Consider the following 21,094-nt stretch of genomic DNA (forward strand, 5'->3'; position numbering starts at 1 on the left):
ACCCGCAGATCCAACCAAGGAACACATCCGCCAACTCAACAGACTGATCAAGACCTTGGATCCAGACCTTCCGAGCATCCTACATGCTCTCATCCCACGTACTCCCCGCATTGGAGATCTCTACTGCCTCCCGAAAACACACAGGCCGTCCTATCATTTCAGGCAATGGGACCCTATGTGACAACCGCTCTGGCTATATCGAGGGCATCTTGAAACCCGTCGTACAAGGTACGCCCAGCTTCTGTCGCAACACGATGGACTACCTACAAAAACTCAGCACCCATGGACCAGGAACATTCCTCGTCACAATGGACGTCTCGGCACTCTACACCAGCAACCCCCATGACGACGGCATTGCTGCAACTGCCTCAGTACTCAACATTGACAACTGCCAATCTCCAGACGCAATTCTGCAACTCATCCGCTTCATTCTGGATCACGTCTTCACCTTCGACAACAAGTTCTTCATCCAGACGCACGGAACAGCCATGGGGTCCAAATTCGCACCTCAATACGCCAACATCTTCATGCACAAGTTTGAACAAAACCTCCTCACCGCACAGGACCTGCAATCGACGTTATACACCAGATACATCGATGACATTTATTTCCTTTGGACCCACGGCGAAGAATCACTGAAACAACTACACGATGACATCAATAAGTTCCATCCCACCATCAGACTCCCCATGGACTACTCTCCAAAAAATCAGTTGCATTCTTGGACACACTCGTCTCCATCAAGGACGGTCACCTCAGCAGAAAACCGCAAGGACCTCCTCAGAAGACAAATACGGGACACAACCAACAGAGTACCCTTCGTCGTCCAGTACTTTCCCGGAGCGGAGAAACTACGACATCATCTTCGCAGCCTTCAACACGTCATCGATGAAGATGTCCTTGCCAAGGTCATCCCCACACACACTACTTGCCTTCAAACAACCGCTCAACCTTAAACAAACCATTATTTGCAGCAAGCTACCCAGCCTTCAGGACCACGACACCACACAACCCTGCCATGGCAATCTCTGCAAGACGTGCCAGATCATCGACATGGACACCACCATTACACGTGAGAACACCACCCACCAGGTACACGTGATGTCGGCCAACGTTATCTATCTCACACGCTGCAGGAAAGGATGTCCCGATGCGTGGTACATTGGCGAGACCATGCAGAGGCTGCGACAACGAATGAACAGACATCGTGCGACAATCACCAGGCAGGAATGTTCCCTTCCAGTCGGGGAACACTTCAGCAGTCAAGGGCATTCGGCCTCTGATCTCCGGGTAAATGTTCGCCAAGGTGGCCTTCAGGACGCGCGACAACGCAGTATCGCCGAGCAGAGACTTATAGCCAAGTTCCGCACACATGAGTGCGGCCTCAACCGGGACCTGGGATTCATGTAGCATTACATTCATCCCCCATCATCTGGCCTGGGCTTGCAAATCTTGCCAACTGTCCTGGCTAGAGACAATTCACACCTCCTTTAACCTGGGGTTACCCCTATCTTTGGATCTGTAAAGACTTAATTACCTGCAAATGCTTGCATTCTAAGCATTGTCTGGCATCTTTGAATTTGTCTATATATATCTTTCTGGAACCCACCTCTTCATTCACCTGAGGAAGGAGCAGCGCTCCAAAAGCTAGTGTTTGAAACAAACTTTAACCTGGTGTTGTAAGACTTCTTACTCTGCTCACCCCAGTCCAACGCCGGCATCTCCACATCCTCACTAACGGAGGAACAGGTTCAAGGGGATGAATGGCCTCCTCCCATTCTTGTATTCAGTGTCATTTGAAAAAATATATATATATTTCTAAATTTGTAGCAGGTGGGTAATGTAGGCCAGTGTTTATTTCCTATCCCTAATTACCCTTTAAGGGTGATGGTGAACTGCTACCTGTCTGTGTGTGTTGGAGATACACTCACTGTGCTATTAGGCAGGGAGTTCCCCACTTTGCTATTAGGCAGGGTGTCCTAGGAAGGAGCAAACATGAAGGAACGGTGATATAGTTCCAAATGAGGCTGGTGTGTGACTTGGAAGGGAACTTGCAGGTGGTAATGTTCCCATGTGTCTGCTGCCTTTGTCCTTCTAGGTGGTGGTAATGTCTGAGGTTTTTATAGGAGTTGGATGTGTTTTGTATGGCAGAGAGAGACCGAGCCTGTGGTGAGGATGCTGAACTCCGGACCAATCCTGATCAAAGACGAACACTTCACACGACCGGTCAAGAAACTGGACACAAGCAAAGCTCCGCTGCATCTTCCAATCCCAGAGATCCGATATGTGGTGAAGGAGATCTCCGTCGTGTGGCACCTGTATGGAGGAAGGGACTTTGGAACTGCTCTCTCTGCACGTTCACCTGTTAAAAGCATGACGTAAGTTCCTTATCATTGATGTTCCTGGTATTTTTTTTATGTAATGGCAGCTGTCACCAACATCATTTAACCAATGTGTTTTTTTAAATTTAAAGTACCTACTTCTTCTTTTTCCTCCAATTGGGCAATTTAGCATGACCAAACCTACCTGCACATCTTTACGTTTTGGGGGTGAGACCCACACAGACACGGGGAGAATGTGCAAACTCCACATGGACAGTGATCAGGGGCCGGATCGAACCCGTGTCCTCGGTGTCATGAGGCAGCAGTGCTCATCACCGTGCCACCCCAAACCAATGTGTTTTAAGGTTTTGTGCGAATCCATGGCTGCAAACTCCCATCAGCAGTGATAGGCCGGTATCCACTATGCTTCACCACTGAAAGTTATCTCTGCACATTTTGAAATCCCAGACCTTATTATTAGACATGCTGAATGATTCCCTATCCCGGGGTTTGCTGCCTCCCGCCCTCACCAAAGCCTCTACTTCCCTGCTTCTCTCAAGGGACAAAGATCCGGCGGCGTACGGCTCATATTTGATTTGATTTGATTTATTGTCACATGTACCGAAGTACAGTGAAAAATATTTTTCTGCAGCCGAGGGAACGTACACAGTAGTAGACAAAAGAATAATCGACAGAGAACATTGACAATGGTACATCGGCAAACAGCGATTGGTTACAGTGCGGAACAAAGAGCCAAACAAAGCAAATACATCAGCAAGTGCAGCATAGGGCATCGTGAATAGTGTTCTTACAGGGAACAGATCGGTCCGAGGGGGAGTCATTGAGGAGTCCAGTAGCTGTGGGGAAGAAGCTGTTCCTATGTCTGGATGTGCGGGTCTTCAGACTTCTGTACCTTCTGCCTGATGGAAGGGTCTGGAAGAAGGCAATGTCTGGGTGGGAGGGGTCTCTGATAATGCTGTCTGCCTTCCTGAGGCAGCGGGAGGTGTAGACAGAATCAATGTGGGGGTGGCAAGCTTGTGTGATGGGTTGGGCTGAGTTCACCACACTCTGCAGTTTCTTGCGATCTTGGGCCGAGCAGTTGCCATACCAGGCTGTGATGCAGCCGGATAGGATGCTCTCTATCACACATCTGTAGAAGTTTGTGAGAGTCAATGCAGACATGCCACATTTCTATAGCTTCGTTGTTGTGCTTTCTAGACTGTTGCATCAATGTGAGTGGACCCAGGACAGACTGTTGGTGATGGTGACCCCCAGAAACATAAAGCTATCGACCATCTCCACTTTGGAGCCATTGATGCAGACGGTGGTGTGGGGGGGGGTTTCGTGTTGCGCTTCCTGAAGTCGATGATCAGTTCCTTGATCTTTCTGACATTTAAAGAGAGGTTGTTTTCGGTACACCATGCAACCAAGTGATTTATCTCCCTACTGTAGTCTGATTTGTCGTTGTTTGAGATACAGCCCACCACAGTCGTATCAACCACAGTCGTATCATCCGCAAACTTATAGATTGAGTTGGAGTTAAATCTTGCCACACAGTCATGTGTGTATAGGGAATACAGTAGAGGACTGAGCACACATCCTTGCTGGGCCCTGGTGTTGAGGACTATTGCGGAGGAGGTGCTGTTACCGATCCTGACAGATTGCAGTCTGTTGATGAGGAAGTCAGGGATCCAGCTGCAGAGGGAGGGGTCAAGTCCAAGGCTGCAGAGTTTGGTTATTAGTCTTGTCGGGATAATGGTGTTGTAGGCGGAGCTGTAGTCGATGAACAGCAGTCTTACATAGGTGTCCTTGTTGTCGAGGTGTTCGAGTGTTGATTGCAGAGCCAGGGAGATAGCATCTGCTGTGGCCCGGTTGCAGAGATAGGCAAACTGCAGTGGATCGAGACTGTCTGGGAGGCTGCCGGTGATCCGTCTCATGATTAGCCGCTCAAAGCATTTCATGATAACAGACGTCAGGGCCACCGGTCGGCAATCGTTGAGGCAGGCTACCTTGTTCTTCTTTGGTACTGGTATTATGGTGGTCTTCTTGAAGGAGGTGGGGATCACAGAGTGGAGGAGTGAGGTGTTGAAGATATCTGCGAATACACTCGCCAGCTGGTCTGCGCAGGCTCCGAGTGCTCGCCCAGGGACTCCGTCGTGGCCCGTTGCTTTCATATAGTCCTTTCTCGCTTCTGAATGCGGACGTGAAACTACTTGCTGAGGTGTTGGTACTTCAGTTGGAGCCTTGCCTCCCAAGTACAATCTCGAAGGATCAAACGGGCTTGATTGGTAGCCAATGTAAGCCGCCTGTTAAATGTCGTCCTTCACACACAACCCCCCCCCCCCCCCCCCCCCCCCCCCCCCCCACCACCACCACCACCACCGTCTGCATCAATGGCTCCAAAGTGGAGATGGTCGATAGCTTTATGTTTCTGGGGGTCCGTACCGAGGCCCACGCCCATGCCCCCACCCCATCCCCATAACCTCACCTAACCTTTTGGACACTTGAGGGGCAGTTTAGTCTATTAGATAGAGCCCCTGCTGCCAGTGTTCTTATAATTATTTTCCTTTGAAAAGGAGCACTAGGCAGGGCTACCCACTTTCCCCACTCCTGTTCACTCTGACAATGGAGCTGCTCTCAATAGCATTGAGGTCCCTTTGTAATTGAAGGGGTATTAGTCGGGGTGGGGTGGCGCATTGGGTGTCTCTTTATTCGGACGACCTACTCCTTTATATTCCAGATCCAGCTGTCTCCATCGACAGCATAATGAAGTTGCTTAACACCTTCAGCTTCTTTGGGTATAATCTGAACTTGGGCAAGAGTGAATGTTTCCATGTTTAACCCACTTGGGAGGCGAGTCCAACTGAAGTTGTTACCGTTTTGCATTGCTAAAACAAGCTTTCGCTATCTGGGGGTCCGAGTGGCTCACAACTGGGCCTCACTTATAACTTAAATTGGCTGGTGTAATTTATCAAAGTAGATCTGCAGAGGTGGAACAACCTCCCTCTATTTTTTTCTAAAATAATTTCTATTGAAAAATTTTGTATTTATATAACAACGAACCGCAATAAAATAACAATAATGATAACAGTCATACACATTCGCCCATCCCTAATGAACAACAAAACATAAACAACAACTTAAGTTAACACAATATTAAGTTAAATAACCATAGGAAAAAAAAAGAAACAGTAAAGAACACCCTCCATCCCCCCCCAACCCCCGGGTTGCTGCTGCTATTGACCAAGATACCAATCTTTGAGCCAGAAAGTCCAGAAAAGGCTGCAACCGTTTATAGAACCCTTGTACTGATCCTCTCAAGGCAAATTTGACCCTCTCCAATTTTATAAATCCTGCCATGTCACTGATCCAGGTCTCCACACTTGGGGGCCTCGCATCTTTCCACTGCATCAAGATCCTCCGCCGGGCTACTAGGGTCGCAAAGGCCAGGACACCGGCCTCTTTCGCCTCCTGCGCTCCCGGCTCCGCCGCAACTCCAAAAATCGCGAGTCCCCATCCTGGTTTGACCCTGGATCCAACCACCCTCAACACCGTTCCCGCCACCCCCTTCCAGAATTCTTCCAGTTCCGGGCATGCCCAGAACATATGGGCACGATTCGCTGGACTCCCCGAACACCTGGTGCACCTGTCCTCACCCCCAAAGAACCTACTCATCCGAGTCACAGACATATGGGCCCGATGCAGCACCTTAAATTGGATGAGACTAAGCCTCGCACAGGAAGAGGGAGAGTTGACTCTCTCCAAGGCATCCGCCCAAGTCCCATCCTCTATCTGCTCCCCTAGTTCCCCCTCCCATTTAGCCTTCAGCTCCTCCACTGACGACTCCTCCACCTCCTGCATTACCTTATAAATGTCAGACATCTTCCCCTCTCCGACCCACACCCCCGAAAGCACTCTGTCCATCGCTCCCCGCGAGGGCAGCAAAGGAAATTCCTCCACCTGTCGCCTAGCAAACGCCTTTACCTGCAAGTATCCGAACATGTTCCCTTGGGGGAGCCCAAAATTATATTCCAGTTTCCCCAGGCCCGCAAACCTCCCGCCAATAAACAGGTCCCTCAATTTACTGATGCCCACCCTTTGCCACCCCCTAAATCCCTCATCAGTGTTCCCCGGGATGAACCGATGATTTCCACCTAATGGAGCCTCCATCGAGCCCCCTCTTTCCCCCCTATGCCGTCTCCACTGTCCCCAGATTCTTAGGGTCGCCGCCACCACCGGGCTCGTGGTATACCTCTTAGGAGAGAGCGGCAACGGCGCCGTTACCAGGGCACTCACTCAGGCTCGTACCTCTACAAGACGCCATCTCCACTCTTTTCCACGCGCCCCCCTCCCCCCAATCACCCATTTACGCACCATTGACACATTGGCCGCCCAATAGTACCCCAAAAGGTTGGGCAGCGCCAGCCTGCCTCTATCCCTCCCTCGCTCCAGGAAAACCCTCTTCACTCTCGGAGTCCCATGCACCCACACGAAGCTCAAAATACTGCTAGTCACCCTCCTAAAGAAGGCCCTGGGGATGAAGATGGGCAGGCACTGAAAGAGGAACAAGAACCTCGGAAGCACCGTCATTTTGACGGACTGCACCCTCCCCGCCAACGACAATGGCAGCATGTCCCACCTCTTGAACTCCTCCTCCATCTGATCCACAAGCCTGGTGAAATTATGCTTGTGAAGAGTCCCCCAGTCCCTGGCCACCTGCACCCCCAGGTACCTAAAACTCTCCCCTGCCCTCTTAAGCGGGAGCCTACCAATTCCCCCCTCCTGGTCCCCAGGGTGCACCACAAACACCTCACTCTTGCCTAAATTTAGTTTATAGCCTGAAAAGGTCCCAAACTCAGCTAGCAGCTCCATCACCCCCGGCATCCCTCCCACCGGGTCCGCCACATACAGTAGCAGGTCATCGGCATACAACGACACCCTATGTTCCTCCCCACCCCGCACCAAACCCCTCCACCTCCCTGAATCCCTCAATGCCACCGCCAACGGCTCGATTGCCAATTCAAACAACAAGGGGGACAGGGGGCAACCCTGCCTTGTCCCTCGGTAAAGCCAGAAGTACTCCGACCTCCTCCCATTCGTGGCCACACACGCCATCGGGGCCTCATATAGCAACCTCACCCATCTAATAAACCCTTCACCAAATCCAAACCTCCCCAACACCTCCCATAAGTACCCCCACTCCACTCTATCGAAGGCCTTCTCCGCATCCAGCGCCACCACTATCTCAGCCTCACCCTCAGTCGCCGGCATCATGATGACATTCAACAACCTCCGCACATTCGTATTCAGCTGCCTTCCCTTAACAAAACATGTCTGGTCCTCGTGTACAACCCCTGGCACACAGTCCTCTATCCTGGTGGCCAGGATCTTTGCCAGCACTTTGGCATCCATATTAAGGAGAGATATGGGCCTGTATGAACCACACTGCTGGGGGTCCTTGTCCCTCTTCAAGATTAAAGAAATCAGCGCCCGCGACATCATCGGGGGCAAAGTCCCCCCTTCCCACGCCTCATTAAGTGTCCGCACCAGCAAGGGGCCCACTAGGTCCACAAACTTTTTATAAAACTCCACTGGGAACCCATCCGGCCCCGGCACCTTCCCTGACTGCATCTGCCCAATCTCCTTAACCAGCTCAATCGGCGCCCCCAACCCCTCCTCCTGCACCTTCGGGAAAGATAGCCCGTCGAGAAACCTCTCCATTCCCCTCCTCTCCACCGTTGGCTCCGACCGGTACAGTTCCCCGTAAAAGTCCTTGAAGACCTCATTCACCTCTACCCCCTTCCGCACCACATTCCCACTCTTATCTCTCACTCCAGCAATTTCCCTAGCCGCATCCCGCTTGCGGAGCTGATGAGCCAGCATCCTACCCGCCTTAACCTCCCTCTATCCTTGCAGGCAGGGTTCAAATGAACATGCTGCCGAGATGTTTGTTTCTCTTTCAGTGTCTTTCCATTTTTCTCCCCAAATCCTTTTTTTACTAAGGTCAACAAACTGATATCAGGACAGACAGTCCTGTGCCCTCCCCAATTTATTGTTTTATTACAGGGCCACTAACATTCAATAGATGTTGTGGTGGATCAGTGATCCCGATTCTATTTGGGGACAAATGGAAGCTCGTTCCAACTCCACTACAACTCCTCTTGCCGTAGTTGCTGCACTGTGGCCCTTTTCTCCCGCTAGATTTTCCTCAAACTCCGTGATAATCTCCTCCCTCGGGATTGGAGACAGTTTAGGCAGCATTTTAAACTCCTGTCCCCTCTTCATTAGCCCCTAATTGCAATAATTATCTTTTCTAACCTCCCCGTTTGGACCCAACATGTAAATTTTGTGAAGTGAAGGTCCTGGAACGGTTTGGGCATCTGTTCGTGGAGGGGGAGGTTTGCCAGTTTTAGGGAATTAGCTGATAAATTCCAGCTGCCAAGCTCCAGTCTTTTTCCGGATTTTCAAGTTTGTGATTTTTTTGCGTAAGGCTTTTCCTTCCTTTCCTTTGGCACCATCACCTTCCTTGATGAGGAACATTCTGTCTCTGGTTCGGTCTGACAAGGGGTCTGCTTCAGGCCTATAGCAGTCATATCCTTTCATAGGATTCTGCTCCGTTGAGCGAAATGGGAAAGTGAGCTGGGCCCCATTCTTTTTTTATATATAAATTTAGAGTACCCAATTAATTTTTTCCAATTAAGGGGCAATTTAGCATGTTCAAACCACCTACCCTGCGCATCTTTGGGTTATGGGGGCAAAGCCCATGCAAACATGGGGAGAATGTGCAAACTCCACACTGACAGTGACCCAGAGCCGGGATCGAACCTGGGACCTCGGCGCCGTGAGACTGCAATGCTAACCACTGCGACACCCTGCTGCCCAATAGTTTCATGTCTTTTAATTCCAAATATTTTATTGAGTTTATAAATTCCATCACCTGCCGTGGTGGGATTAGAACCCGGGTCCCCAGTTCATTATCCTGGGTCGCGGGATTATTAGTCTAGTGACAATACCACTATGCTACTGCCTGTCCCCCACTGGACCCCAATCTTACTGGTGAGTTGTGGAGTGAGGATCTTCACAGGGTCAACTCCACTTGACTAGGATGAAAATGAGTGGATTCTTTGCGAATGTTGTGGATAGGTGTGATCTCTGTTCTCTTGGGCCGGCTAACCATATGCTTATCTGGTCCTGCCCCAAACTTGTGCTTCACTTTGGACTTCAGTCTTTAATACCATGTCAGAGATACTCCATATGGATTTAGACCCGTATCCGCTGGAGGCCATATTTAGGGTGTCTGATTCGCTGGGGTCGAAGCTGATAACCCGGAGCGAATATTGTTTGGTTGATGGTCTCCCACTCCACTGAGTGCCTCTGCTCGGCTGGGTGACTTAATGTCAATCTTGCATTTGGAGAAAGTCAAGTTCACCACTAGGGGGTTGATGGATTGGATTGGATTTGTTTATTGTCACGTGTACCGAGGTACAGTGAAAAGTATTTTTCTACAAGCAGCTCAACAGATCATTCAGTACATGGAAGAAAAGGGAATTAAACAAAATTCAAGAAAATACATGAGAATACATAATAGGGCAACGCAAGGTATACAATGTAACTACATAAGCATTGGCATCAGATGAAGCAGACAGGGTGTAGTGTTAATGAGGTCAGTCAATAAGAGGGTCATTTAGGAGTCTGGTGACAGTGGGGAAGAAGTTGTTTTTGAGTCTGTTCGTGCGTGTTCTCAGACTTCTGTAGCTCCTGCCCGATGGAAGAAGTTGGAAAAGTGAGTAAGCTGGGTGGGAGGGATCCTTGATTATGCTGCCTGCTTTCCCCCGGCAGCGGGAGGTGTAGGTGGAGTCCATGGATGGGAGGCAGGTTCATGTGATGGACTGGGCGGTATTCACGACTCTCTGAAGTTCCTTGCAGTCCTGGGCCGAGCAGTTGCCATACCAGGCTGTGATGCTCTGTAAAAGTTGGTAAGGGTTAATGTGGACATGCCAAATTTCCTTAGTTTCCTGAGGAAGTATAGGCGCTGTTGTGCTTTCTTGGTGATAGCGTCGACGTGAGTGGACCAGGACAGATTTTTGGTGATGTGCACCCCTAGGAATTTGAAACTGCTAACCATCTCCACCTCAGCCCCGTTGATGCTGACAGGGGTGTGTACAGTACTTTGCTTCCTGAAGTCGATGACCAGCTCTTTAGTTTTGCTGGCATTGAGGGAGAGATTGTTGTCGTTACACCATTCCACTAGGTTCTCTATCTCCCTCCTGTATTCTGACTCGTCGTTATTCGAGGTCCGGCCCACTATGGTTGTATCGTCAGCAAACTTGTAGATGGAGTTGGAACCAAGTTTTGCCACGCAGTCGTGTGTGTACAGGGAGTAGAGTAGGGGGCTAAGTACGCAGCCTTGCGGGGCACCGGTATTGAGGACTATTGTGGAGGAGGAGTTGGTGTTCATTCTTACTGATTGTGGTCTGTTGGTCAGAAAGTCAAGGATCCAGTTGCAGAGTGGAGAGCCAAGTCCTAGGTTTTGGAGCTTTGATATGAGCTTGGCTGGGATTATGGTGTTGAAGGCGGAGCTGTAGTCAATAAATAGAGAGGTTCTCTCTGATATGGCAGCCATTCATTTCCTTTTTTAAGGAGTTAGTCTTCATTAGGTGTTACGGGGGTTTAGGTTAGTTTTAGTATTTGATGTTTATTGGGTGTTGTGTGCTTTTCTTTTTACTTTTATATTTGAATATGATGTTTTGCATTTTTCTCCTTTTTTTTGTTTTGGTATTGGTTGTTACGAAAACATTTTAATAAACATATTTTTAAAAGAAGATTTTTCAAGTTTGGAGATTGTTGGAGGGTGGGAAGGTCGAGAGCGATGAGTTTCAGGTTTTGTAGTCCTGGGAAGAATGTGTTAAAGTTGGACTCTTTGGTGAGTTAATCTTGATTTTGTGGAGGGATACTGTAGTCTCTTGAAAAGAACTGTACTGTGTTGCTTTGGTTTAAACTATCATTAATACAGAACAAATATTCATTGATTCTTACTAATGTACTTACCTGCTGCATTTTTTTGTAGTCCTAAATCTGTTTCAAGCTCCACCCAAGGCTCCCCATCTCAGTCTTCAGCCCGCCATTGTCGTTCTGCTCGGCATATTCAAGGTGGACCTGGGAGGAACCAAGACATCCTGATGGAGATTCAGTTCAGTAAGGTGAGAGATCAGTATCATGGAACTGCTGACCAGTAAGTACCATTCTTGGTGCTGCTGCTGTTATACCAGTTACACTAGTTGAGAGTTTTGTTTCTCTTTTTCCATATTTAAACGCATGCATATTTGTGCGCCATGTGATAGTAAATGCCTCTTGCATATTACTTTTTATTGCTCCCTCTTCCAGTTTTATCCTGTTTTAAGGCATTGACTCATTACTGCATGCACACACCCTGCCACGCTTATCAGAATCTTTATTAGTGACACAAGTAGGCTTACAAGTGGGTGGCATGGTAGCCCAGTGGTTAGCACTGTTGCTTCACAGCTTCGATTCCTGGCTTGGGTCACTGTCTGTGCGGAGTCTGCACGTTCTCCGTGTCTGCATGGGTTTCCTCTGGGTGCTCCCGTTTCCTCCCACAAGTCCCGAAAGACGTCCTGTTCGGTAATTTGGACATTTTAATTCTCCCTCAGTGTACCCGAACAGGTGCCGGCATGTGGCGACTAGGGGCTTTTCACAGTCACTTCATTCTGTAAGCCTACTTGTGACAATAAAAATTATTATTACATTGTATGTTTTTGTATCTATCAGTGCTTGGTATAAGTCTATTAAACTTGCAGAGTAGTTTTGTAAACTGACAAAGTTACATACAAAAGTTGCACAAAGTCTCTATAGAATACATATCAATGCTCAAAAGTAATTGGTCTGCTAAACATAACACCGTGCATTCAACTATCATTTTAAAAGGGCAGCACGGGGTGGCACAGTGGGTTAGCGTTGCTGCCTCATGGCGCCGAGGTCCCAGGTTCGATCCCGGCTCTGGGTCACTGTCTGTGTGGAGTTTGCGTATTCTCCCCTTGTTTGCGTGGGTTTCACCCCCACAACCCAAAGATGTATAGGATAGATGGATCGGCCACGCTAAATTACCCCTTAACTGGAAAAAATTAATTCGACACTCTAAATTTATATTAAAAAAACCAAAAAAAAACTATCATTTTAAAATTTAAAAGAACTACAGAGTTACAAAAGCTAATTACAGAACTTAATTCTAAACTTACAAAATCAAAAATGGTTACACGGTGTGAAATAAAGTGACTTCACTTAAACACAAGTTAATTTAAAAAAAAAAAAATTTAGAGTATCTAATTCATTTTTTCCAATTAAGGGGCAATTTAGCGTGGCCAATCCACCTACCCTGCACATCATTTGGGTTGTGGGGGCGAGACGCCTTGTATGTTCTTTGTTTCTTGTCAAGTATGAGTGTGATGCTAAGCCTAAGTCATGTGATAAGCTTATGTCTCAGAATTGGCATAAACTATATTGAGTTGACATACTCTGTGTGTAAACTAAATGAAAACTAATCATTAAACATGCATTTGTCTACACTGGAATGGGTCTTGAACCTGGGCTTTCTGACTGAGAGACTGTGCCTGCCACTGAATCAACCTTGGACAGCTAGAGTAGGGTATTCCTTTTGATTATCTGGGCATTCAAGCCGTTTGTTGGTTGTCCCATATGTGAAGAAAAATTTCATGATTCAGCCCTAAATTTATATTTATATTTTGCTAGTTTTTATGCATTTTGTTGCCCTGTTCTTGCCACTTAATTTAAGGTAATATTCCAGAATGAATTTTCCCCTTCATTTAAGAATCTTGTTTCCAGATTGAAAAGCCCAAGTTTCTCCAGTGTTTCCTCGAATCTCAGGCGCTGGTCTTGGCAATCACCCCCAATACGAGCAGACAAATTGCGAGTGGGAATCAGGCCATTCAGCCCCTTGAGCCTGTTCTGCCATTCAATAAGATCATGACTGATCTGATTTGGCCTCAACTCCACATTCTACCTACCCCGAGAACCTTTGACTCTCTTGTTAGTCAAGCATTTATACACCTCTGCCGTAAAAATTAAATATGACCCTGCCTCCACTGATCTCTAAGGAAGAGAGTTCCAAAGATTCATAAGCCTTAGAAACAAATTCTTCCCGTCTCCATCTTAAATGGGAGACCCATTATTTTTCAAATGTCTCCCTAGTTCTAGTCCCTTCCAGAAGGGGAAGCATCCACTCCACATCCACCCTGCCAATTCCCTACAGTATCTTTTATCTTTCAATTTGATCACCTTTCAGTCTTCTAAACTTCAATGATACAGGCCTAGCCTGTTCATCCTTTCTTCATAATTTAATCTTCACCGTCCCAGTTATCAATCGAGTGAACCTTCTCTGAATTGCTTCTAATGCATTTATATCTTTCAAATAAAAGTACAGCCACAGGAACAGGCCCTCCAAGCCTGTGCCGATCATGATGCCCGAACTAAAAACAAAAGATCTTCTACTCTTATTCGGTCCATATCCCTCTATTTCCTCCGTATTCATGTATCCATCCAGATACCTCTTAAATGTTGCTAATGTTCTGCTTCCACCACATTCTCTGGCAGTTCGTTCCAGGCACCCACCACTCTCTGCATAAAAAACCTACCCTGCACATCTCCCTTAAACTTTCCCCCTCTCACCTTGAACCTGTGCCCCCTTGTAATTGACACTTCAACCCTTGGAAAAAGCCTCTGACTATCCACCCTGTCAATGCCTCTCATAACTTTGTGGACCTCTATCAGGTCTCCCCTCAACTCCCATCTCCCCTAAGGAGACCAAAACGACATGGTACTCTGGATGTGGTCTCACAAAAGCCCTGTGCAACTGTAGCAAAACATCACAACTTTTATATTCCCCTTGCAATAAACAACATTCCATTTGCCTTTCTGCTCAGGAAGAAACTGCAGGATTCATTTTTAACCTCAGCCAAAGCCATTAAACATCTTTTATGGTGCCTCTCCTATTTCCCAATGTACAAAATGCCAGTATCTAATCCATCATTCCACCCATTCCACTACAATTTGAACAATATTTTTTCCCTAGTCTCTTATTCAGTGGTAGGTTCACCTTTTGATATCAAATAATATCCTTTTTCTAAAGGTGAAATTTCAGCATGAAGTTTACCCACAGACTGGTTACGATGTAGCTCCAGGTTCGGCAGAACGTCCTATCTCAAGGCAGGTCTTCATCGTTCAGGATCTTGAGATCAGAGACCGTCTTGCAACATCCCAGATGAACAAGTTCCTCTACTTGTACTCCAGCAAAGAGTTACCAAGAAAGGCTCACTCCAACATGGTGAGTGAGGCATGTGCTTGGAAGCAAGTAGTTCATTTAGATCGCTAGGGAAATGAGAACATTTCAGCCAGTTGTCTCCCTAACCTGTTGAGGGGTGGAATGTGGAGGTAGATGGGTAACGATGCTTGTAAAAGTGTTATACATAGAGCATATTGAATGGGTGCCCTAAATATTGTTTCTGTCATTGTTGTCCAAAGCAATTCGACTTTAGAGGGGGTACAGTGCAGATTCAGCAGAATGATAGCAGAGCTAAAATGCAGATTAATCAAAGTGTAATTGAATGGCTGGGCAGGCTCAAGGGGCTGAACCCTCTTCCTGATTCTGTGTACACTGGTTGTATGACCTAATTCTGCTTACTTCGGGATGACCCTAGGTTTGACAACAGGCCTGTGAACCAGGCTGCAAAGTCTAGGTTGTTACTACTGACTTCGGTACTGCCTGGGTGGGTGGTAGCTCTTGTTTACCATTCATTGAAAGCCTGCTGAAACGTGCATGTGAACTGTTATCAGATGAAGATCAGAGTTGACTCCGATACCTTTAATTTACTGACTACAGTTCATGGATGAAGAATGGGACTGTGTGTGAGGTAGTAGAGACATCAAGTACTGTAAAATACATACCTGTTGGGGGTTCGTGGACGTTATGTCCGAGGTGCTGGGTGTGGAGGTGGTCCCATGTCGAGAGGTGATGATATTCGGGGTGTCGGAAGTCCTGAAAATGAAAAATGAAAATTGCTTATTGTCACAAGTAGGCTTCAAATGAAGTTACTGTGAAAAGCCCCTCGTCGCCACATTCCGGCGCCTGTTCGGGAAGGCTGGTACGGGAATTGAACCATGCTGCTGGCCTGCCCTGGTCTGCTTTCAAAGCCAGCGATTTAGCCCTGTGCGAAACCAGCCACTTGCTGGAAGTTCAGGCGGTGAGAAAGGCCCATGTTTTGGCCTTTGCCTCCCTCATAGCCCGGAGACGGATTTTGCTCGGATGGCAGGAATCTGAGCCGCCGAAAGCAGGGGTGTGGGTGAGCGACCTGGCGCAATTCCTGGGTTCATCCAGACGTGGAAGCTGTTCATTGATTTCTTTAGGGAGGTTCGAGGGGTCAGTGGGGGGGAAGGGGTTAAAATGGGGAAGGTGGGATGTGAGAAGGGGGTGGTATTAGGGGAGCAGTGAGGGAGTGGGTTTTGGATGTTTATGGAGTTTGTTTGTTTATATGAAAACACCTTGAATAAAATATTTATAAAAAAGAAATGTATTCCTGTTTGAACCTGGGCATTTGAGGGGAAAGTAATCACACCATTGATCTTAGCTGGTGTGGCAGGTGCTTTGCCATGGACGTTTGTTGGAAGAATCCCAGCGTTTTCTGGGTGCTTTGGGATGTCCTCAAAGCATCTCTAAATAGGTCATCATACCCACCAGCTCATGGGAGAGCCTAGCTTGTGACTGACCAAACTAGAGAAGGCTCATCTGGGGAAGGCATCAAACTCTTGAAGAGACTTTTAAGTGCACAAATCTCTTAACAAAACCCATCTACCCAACCTGTGCTGCATAGTCAATGACCCTCAAGAACACAACACACAGGGTAAGGAGGAAACCATTCAACTCCTTGAACCTGTTCCAATATACTATTAGATTTAATCAACATTTCTCCACATCTTTGTTGAATGCTCCATTTGACCCCAGCATCCACAGCCTTTTGGGGCAAGCAGTTTCCAATTTCACAACCCTTTGTATGAAAACATTGCTTTCTGATTTCACTTTTGTTCTTATTCCTTGGTATGTGAGCATTAATGGCAAGACTGGCCTTTATTGGCCATTCCCAATTACCCTTGATCAAATGGTAGTGAGCTGCCTCGAATTTGAGTAGCTTGCTGGCCCTTTCATTGGGCAGTCAAAAATTAATCACATTGCTGTGGGTATGGAGGGAATATAGGCCAGACAGGGTTAGGAAAACAGATTTCCTTCCCTCAAGGACATTAGTGAACCAGATAGGGTTTTTTTAACACCAATCTGGTGGCTTTATGATGGCAATTCCAGATTTGTTAGTTGGTTGAATTTAAATTCCTGTCTGTCATGATGGCATTTGAACTTGGGGCAGCACGGTAGCATTGTGGTTAGCACAATTGCTTCACAGCTCCAGGGTCCCAGGTTCGATTCCTGGCTTGGGTCACTGTCTGTGTGGAGTCTGCACTTCTCCCCGTGTGTGTGTGGGTTTCCTCCGGGTGCTCCGGTTTCCTCCCACAGTCCAAAGATGTGCAGGTTAGGTGGATTGGCCATGCTAATTTGCCCTTAGTGTCCAAAATTGCCCTTAGTGTTGGGTGGGGTTACTGGGTTACGGGGATAGGGTGGAGGTGTGGACCTTGGCTCTTTCCAAGAGCCGGTGCAGACTCGATGGGCCGAATGGTCGTCTTCTGCACTGTACATTCTATGATTCTATGAATACATGTCTCTCCGACAATGGTTCTGTCGAATCCCTTTTATCATTTCAAGTAGCTAAATTCGAATAACCTTCAGCCTTCTACACTCAAGGAAATATAAGCCATATTAATGCATACGGTGTTGCCTTTGTTATTTCAGTAATTACATTAACCTTTCTCTCGCTCTCTCCTCAAGCTAACTATTAAGGCATTACATGTTAGTCCAGATTCCACTCGGATGCCTCGTGAGTGCTGTCTACGCATCACGCTTATGCCCCTTCGACTGAACATTGATCAGGTTGGTAAAACAGAGACTGGGAAAATGCAACTTAGAGGGGGAAAATGTCCGGCCCTAACCCTTAACCCTACTTTCTTTAAAATAAATTTAGAGTACCCAAATATTTTGTTCCCAATTACGGGGCAATTTAGCGTGGCAAATCCACCTAACCTGCACATCTTTGGATTGTGGGAGCACCCGGTGGAAACCCACACAGACACGGGGAAAATGTGCAAACTCCACATGGGCCTGGATCGAATCTGGGACCTCAGCGCCGTTAGGCAGCAGTGCTAACCACTGCACCACCGTGCCGCCCTTCCTTAACCCTACACTTCCTAGCACTGGGTTTGCTGTGAAGTGAACTGGGGAGAAAGTTTCCCATAGCCAATATTATGTCTTTGGGCTCGCCAACTTGACCCAGAATGGCCAACTCTACCCTCTAATTGTTCATCCGATGGTGGGTAGGGATGTATACCAGCTCTTGCTCACATTCTGGACACCATGGCTCAACGTCTCTCTAATGGCTTTATAGTTAATACTGGATGGAGCACGAGGAGTCAGAGCATAGGTAGTCATTATTTGTAAAACCCAAACTCCAATAAGTTCAGTCCCTGTAGCATCATACTCCAATAAGGATCAGTGCCTATAAGATGCAAAGTCTCAGCAAGACCCTGTGCCCCTGGGAAATAACACAATTATTTCAGTAGGATGTCGTCTGCCTGATATGTTGGCCTGTGATGTTTGCATCTGTGAGAGAGGGGTGGAATTTTGTTTTGGCTGTAAACTTAAGCCTTGCGTTTTCTTTCCTGAATACTGACTGAGCAAATTTATGTGTCGTGTCTGATCCTCCTGATTTTTGTTTTTCGCAAGCTGTCCTTGATCAATTTGGTTTCCTTTATGTCCACATTCAGGATGCATTATTTTTCTTGAAGGACTTTTTCACCAGCCTGGCTACTGAGGTGGAACTGCTGATTCCTCCTGATCCTGTACAGGAGGGTGAGTACCAGCATTTAATGGTCAGATCACAAACTTCCCAAATACAGCTGTCACAATGAAAGCAGGATAGAAGAGAGAAAAAATTGTATTTGGATTGTTCTAAAGCTCCTTTAAACTGAATGAAGCATTTTACTGTATTCCTATGTTAACATATCGGAAATGCAGCAGGTAATTTGTGCACAGTAAGTTCCCACAAACACCTTTCACTGAATCCCTGTATCCCAATCATTGGATTGGACATCTTCATTCTGTTCTACCTTTGCACTCTCCTCCAGCCCTGTGTGCTAGACCATGGCTTTGAATCTCCCAACTGCAGCCTAACCCCACACATTCTGGTCTGCCTTCAGTGCAACTGCCTTTGACCACCCTAAACCCACTCTCTTAACCCTCCTCCATCCCTCTTCCCCTACTGAGACTACTCCTTAACCCGCCTCCACTTCTTCAGTTATTCCACTAATCCTGCTCCTCCAACTGCCCACACTCCATTTTCACACCTGTGATGCATCTTTAGAGGTTATGGCTGCTTTATAAATGCAGGTTTCTCGCCCTGAGGGTTGTGATGATGCCTGGATTTAAAATCCAGAGACCAGGAGTTCAAATCTCAACTCCATTTTAATTTGGTGTTTAAAATGTTGTATTTGTACAAGTGACCATGAATCTGTTTGATGGTCAGAAAAACCCAACTGGACCATTCATGTCTTGTCAAATAAAAAGACAAAGTTTATAACGTGCAATATGAAATTATACTAATTACCTCTTTCGAGGTACACGCACCAAGTAAAGTAAAAGTAGAGGAATTCTGCCAAAGGTTAAAAGATAAGGTTGGTGTCTCAACGCTGATCTTCCAAATAATTGATGATTCTTACACTCCTTTTCAGGCGGGCTTGAAGAACACTCACAGACACTCTATTCTAGTGTGAAGAGCAATTTGGGAGCAGCTTCACGGTAGCACAGTGGTCAGCACAATTGCTTCACAGCTCCAGGGTCCCAGGTTTGATTCCCGGCTTGGGTCACTGTCTGTGCGGAGTCTGCACATTCTCCCCGTGTCTGCGTGGGTTCCCTCTGGGTGCTCCGGTTTCCTCCCACAAAACACGAAAGATGTGCTTGTTAGGTGAATTGGACATTCTGAATTCTCCCTCTGTGACCCGAACAGGCGACTAGGGGCTTTTCACGGTAACTTCATTGCACTGTTAATGTAAGCCTACTTGCGACAATAATAAAGATTATGATTATTGTATTCACTTCTAGCTGTGGACTGGCTCTGGGCTGCAAAAATGCTGCTCTCTTTTCACGAAACGTTGTTCCTCCTTCTGAAACCAAAATCCAAATTTTAAACACCGTTTTCCAGACATGAATTTTTTTCCCTGAGCCATAAACATAACCCTTCTGAACACAGCCCACCATGGTCAAGAGGTTTCCAGCTTCTTTAAAACTGCTTATTTATCTTGTAAATGTATGGATTTTTTTTGAAATAGCAGTGACCTTTTGAGGGACAGTGTCCCGCAGAACACACATTGTTCCTGAATGTTCCTAATCCTTGAAAGTTAACTGTTTTCCGTGATTTAAGTGTTTATGACTGATCTGAGATAGCCAAGAAACCATAAGTCACTATCATTGCCTTCTGGGCTGAAGTGGGGACAGTGGAAGAAAATCTGAGTGGGTTCCCGTTCCTGATCGCTGGAGAGTGACTAGGAAAGGAAACAGAAGCGAGATTGGTGGGTGAGACCTGTCTGTCTGTTTGCTGCACTAACCTGTGATGTTTATTCACTTTAATACTTAAAAATCAGGAAAATTTGAGATTTGCTTGTTGTTCAAAATAAAGGAAAGCAGTGAGTTACCGTTCCTGCATTAATTACCTTTCCTCTCTGTCTGCTTGTCTCCAGTGAGGAAATCTCCTGGATCAGACGCCACCAGCAACCTTCCCAAAAACGGAACTAGCCCCGCAGACCACGGCCCCATCATAACTCTTCCTGGTCAGAGCAAACACAGGCTGGATCCTTTGGCCGCTGCTAGCAGGGTGTCAGTCAGTGAACCGGGGGGTGGCACGCCAGCACCATTTCGAGACCAGCCAATCTTCTTCCGGTGAGCATTGCAATTGTGGATGGTTGAGGCAATGGGCCGTTCCTGATGCTCTCTTATTTGACTATTGGGCCATAAGAGAAAGCAAACCAAACATTTCTTGGTGAACATGGTGGCACAGTGGTTAGCACTGCTGCCCCACAATGCCAGCGACCTGAGTTCAATTGCGATTGTGTGTGTGTAGGTAGGTGTGTGTAGTTTGCCCGTTCTCCCCATGTCTGCGTGGATTCCCTCCGGGTGCTCCGGCGTCCTCCCACAGTCCAAAGATGTGCAGGCTAGGTAGATTGGCCAGGATAAAATTGTCCCTTAGCGTCCCCACATTAGGTGGGGCTATAGGGATAGGACGGGGAAGGGCTGGCGCTCTATCAGGGGATTGGTGCAGGTTCTATGCACTTCTGCACAGTTGGGATTCTATGGTAAGATCCCAAAGACAGCAATTAAATGATAACATCTGATTCTAACCCAAAAGCAGAGAGGTCCCGCTGAAATTGTTTGGAGCTTTCACTGCACCAAGTTATGTGAACAGTATATTGTGAAAATGATATTGAGGCACTGGATGCAAAAAAAAAAAATCCACGGGTTAATTGAGAGTAAATTGCGAGGTCTCACCTTTCAGAAATACTAAATAGGGTTAGTACTAAATAGAGGAGAGTGACCT

General features: G+C 47.0%; 1 protein-coding gene across 2 annotated transcripts in view; it reads left to right on the plus strand.

The window, feature by feature from the left end:
• The window catches only part of LOC119979494 (autophagy-related protein 2 homolog B-like), a 138,194-nt gene that overhangs the window by 96,365 nt on the left and 20,735 nt on the right, over positions 1 to 21,094 (plus strand). For both annotated transcript variants that reach the window (XM_038821797.1, XM_038821806.1), the window contains exons 31-36: positions 2,152 to 2,378; positions 11,389 to 11,521; positions 14,482 to 14,676; positions 17,281 to 17,382; positions 18,273 to 18,357; positions 20,241 to 20,439. In XM_038821797.1, the coding sequence (XP_038677725.1) occupies positions 2,152 to 2,378; positions 11,389 to 11,521; positions 14,482 to 14,676; positions 17,281 to 17,382; positions 18,273 to 18,357; positions 20,241 to 20,439 (941 nt within the window). The remainder of the gene's footprint in view (positions 1 to 2,151; positions 2,379 to 11,388; positions 11,522 to 14,481; positions 14,677 to 17,280; positions 17,383 to 18,272; positions 18,358 to 20,240; positions 20,440 to 21,094) is intronic.

Source organism: Scyliorhinus canicula, chromosome 2 (assembly GCF_902713615.1).
Source record: "Scyliorhinus canicula chromosome 2, sScyCan1.1, whole genome shotgun sequence".
NCBI lineage: Eukaryota > Metazoa > Chordata > Chondrichthyes > Carcharhiniformes > Scyliorhinidae > Scyliorhinus > Scyliorhinus canicula.